At 32.0% G+C, this 666-nt stretch overlaps 1 protein-coding gene across 1 annotated transcript; it reads left to right on the top strand.

Annotated features, from left to right (window-relative positions):
• Positions 1-6: 6 nt before the first annotated feature.
• LOC107193242 (kinesin-like protein KIF20A) lies at positions 7-657 on the top strand (the record flags this gene model as incomplete). Its single annotated transcript, XM_015582644.1, has 2 exons — positions 7-231; positions 370-657. Coding segments are annotated over exons 1-2 (334 nt in total), but the record flags the coding sequence as incomplete, so codon positions are not given.
• Between the last annotated feature and the right edge of the window lie 9 nt (positions 658-666).

Genomic DNA, 666 nt, shown 5'->3' with positions numbered 1-666 from the left:
AGGATGCATATAAAATCATTGACTCTACCAGTTTGTTCACAAGGCTACCTACTTTAGAGAATAATACCAGTTGTATCAAAAGATCGAATAGTACTGATATTATATGTAGAAAGTTTACATTTACTCATACATTTGGACCAGAAACTACCCAACTGGAACTGTTTGAACAAGCCGTTAAGCCGCATATGATAGACTTCTTAGCTGGTCAGAATTCTACTATCATGACTTATGGTAAAAATAACAATATATCTCTTATTTACATGCAATATTTTGAATATTTTAAGATTGTTTCTTATCCTGGAACTTAAAAAACTTCTTTAAATTACTTTTATCAATGAGTATTGTATTAGTAACACAATTATTTCATAGGTACAACAAATTCGGGAAAGTCTTATACATTACAAGGCACTACCACATCCCCTGGAATCATACCAAGATGTCTAGAATTTGTGTTTTCAAATATTACTACAAAATCAACAGCCTCTTATAAACCAGTAAATCACTGCGATGTTGTTTGTTTGGATCCTCTTGAACGTGCTCAAGAATTAGAAATAAAAACGAAATTATTAACTTTTGCTTCCATGGATAAACATCACTATATTAATGCTTACACAGAAATGCAGAAATTATTGCAAGAGGAATCACCGATCAGACCTAGTCAGTGTG

The sequence above is a fragment of the Dufourea novaeangliae genome, unplaced genomic scaffold (genome assembly GCF_001272555.1).
Source record: "Dufourea novaeangliae isolate 0120121106 unplaced genomic scaffold, ASM127255v1 C1056466, whole genome shotgun sequence".
Classification (NCBI taxonomy): Eukaryota; Metazoa; Arthropoda; class Insecta; order Hymenoptera; family Halictidae; genus Dufourea; species Dufourea novaeangliae.
The sequence above is the reverse complement of the archived record's forward strand: the minus strand, read 5'-3'. Positions and strand labels throughout refer to the sequence as shown.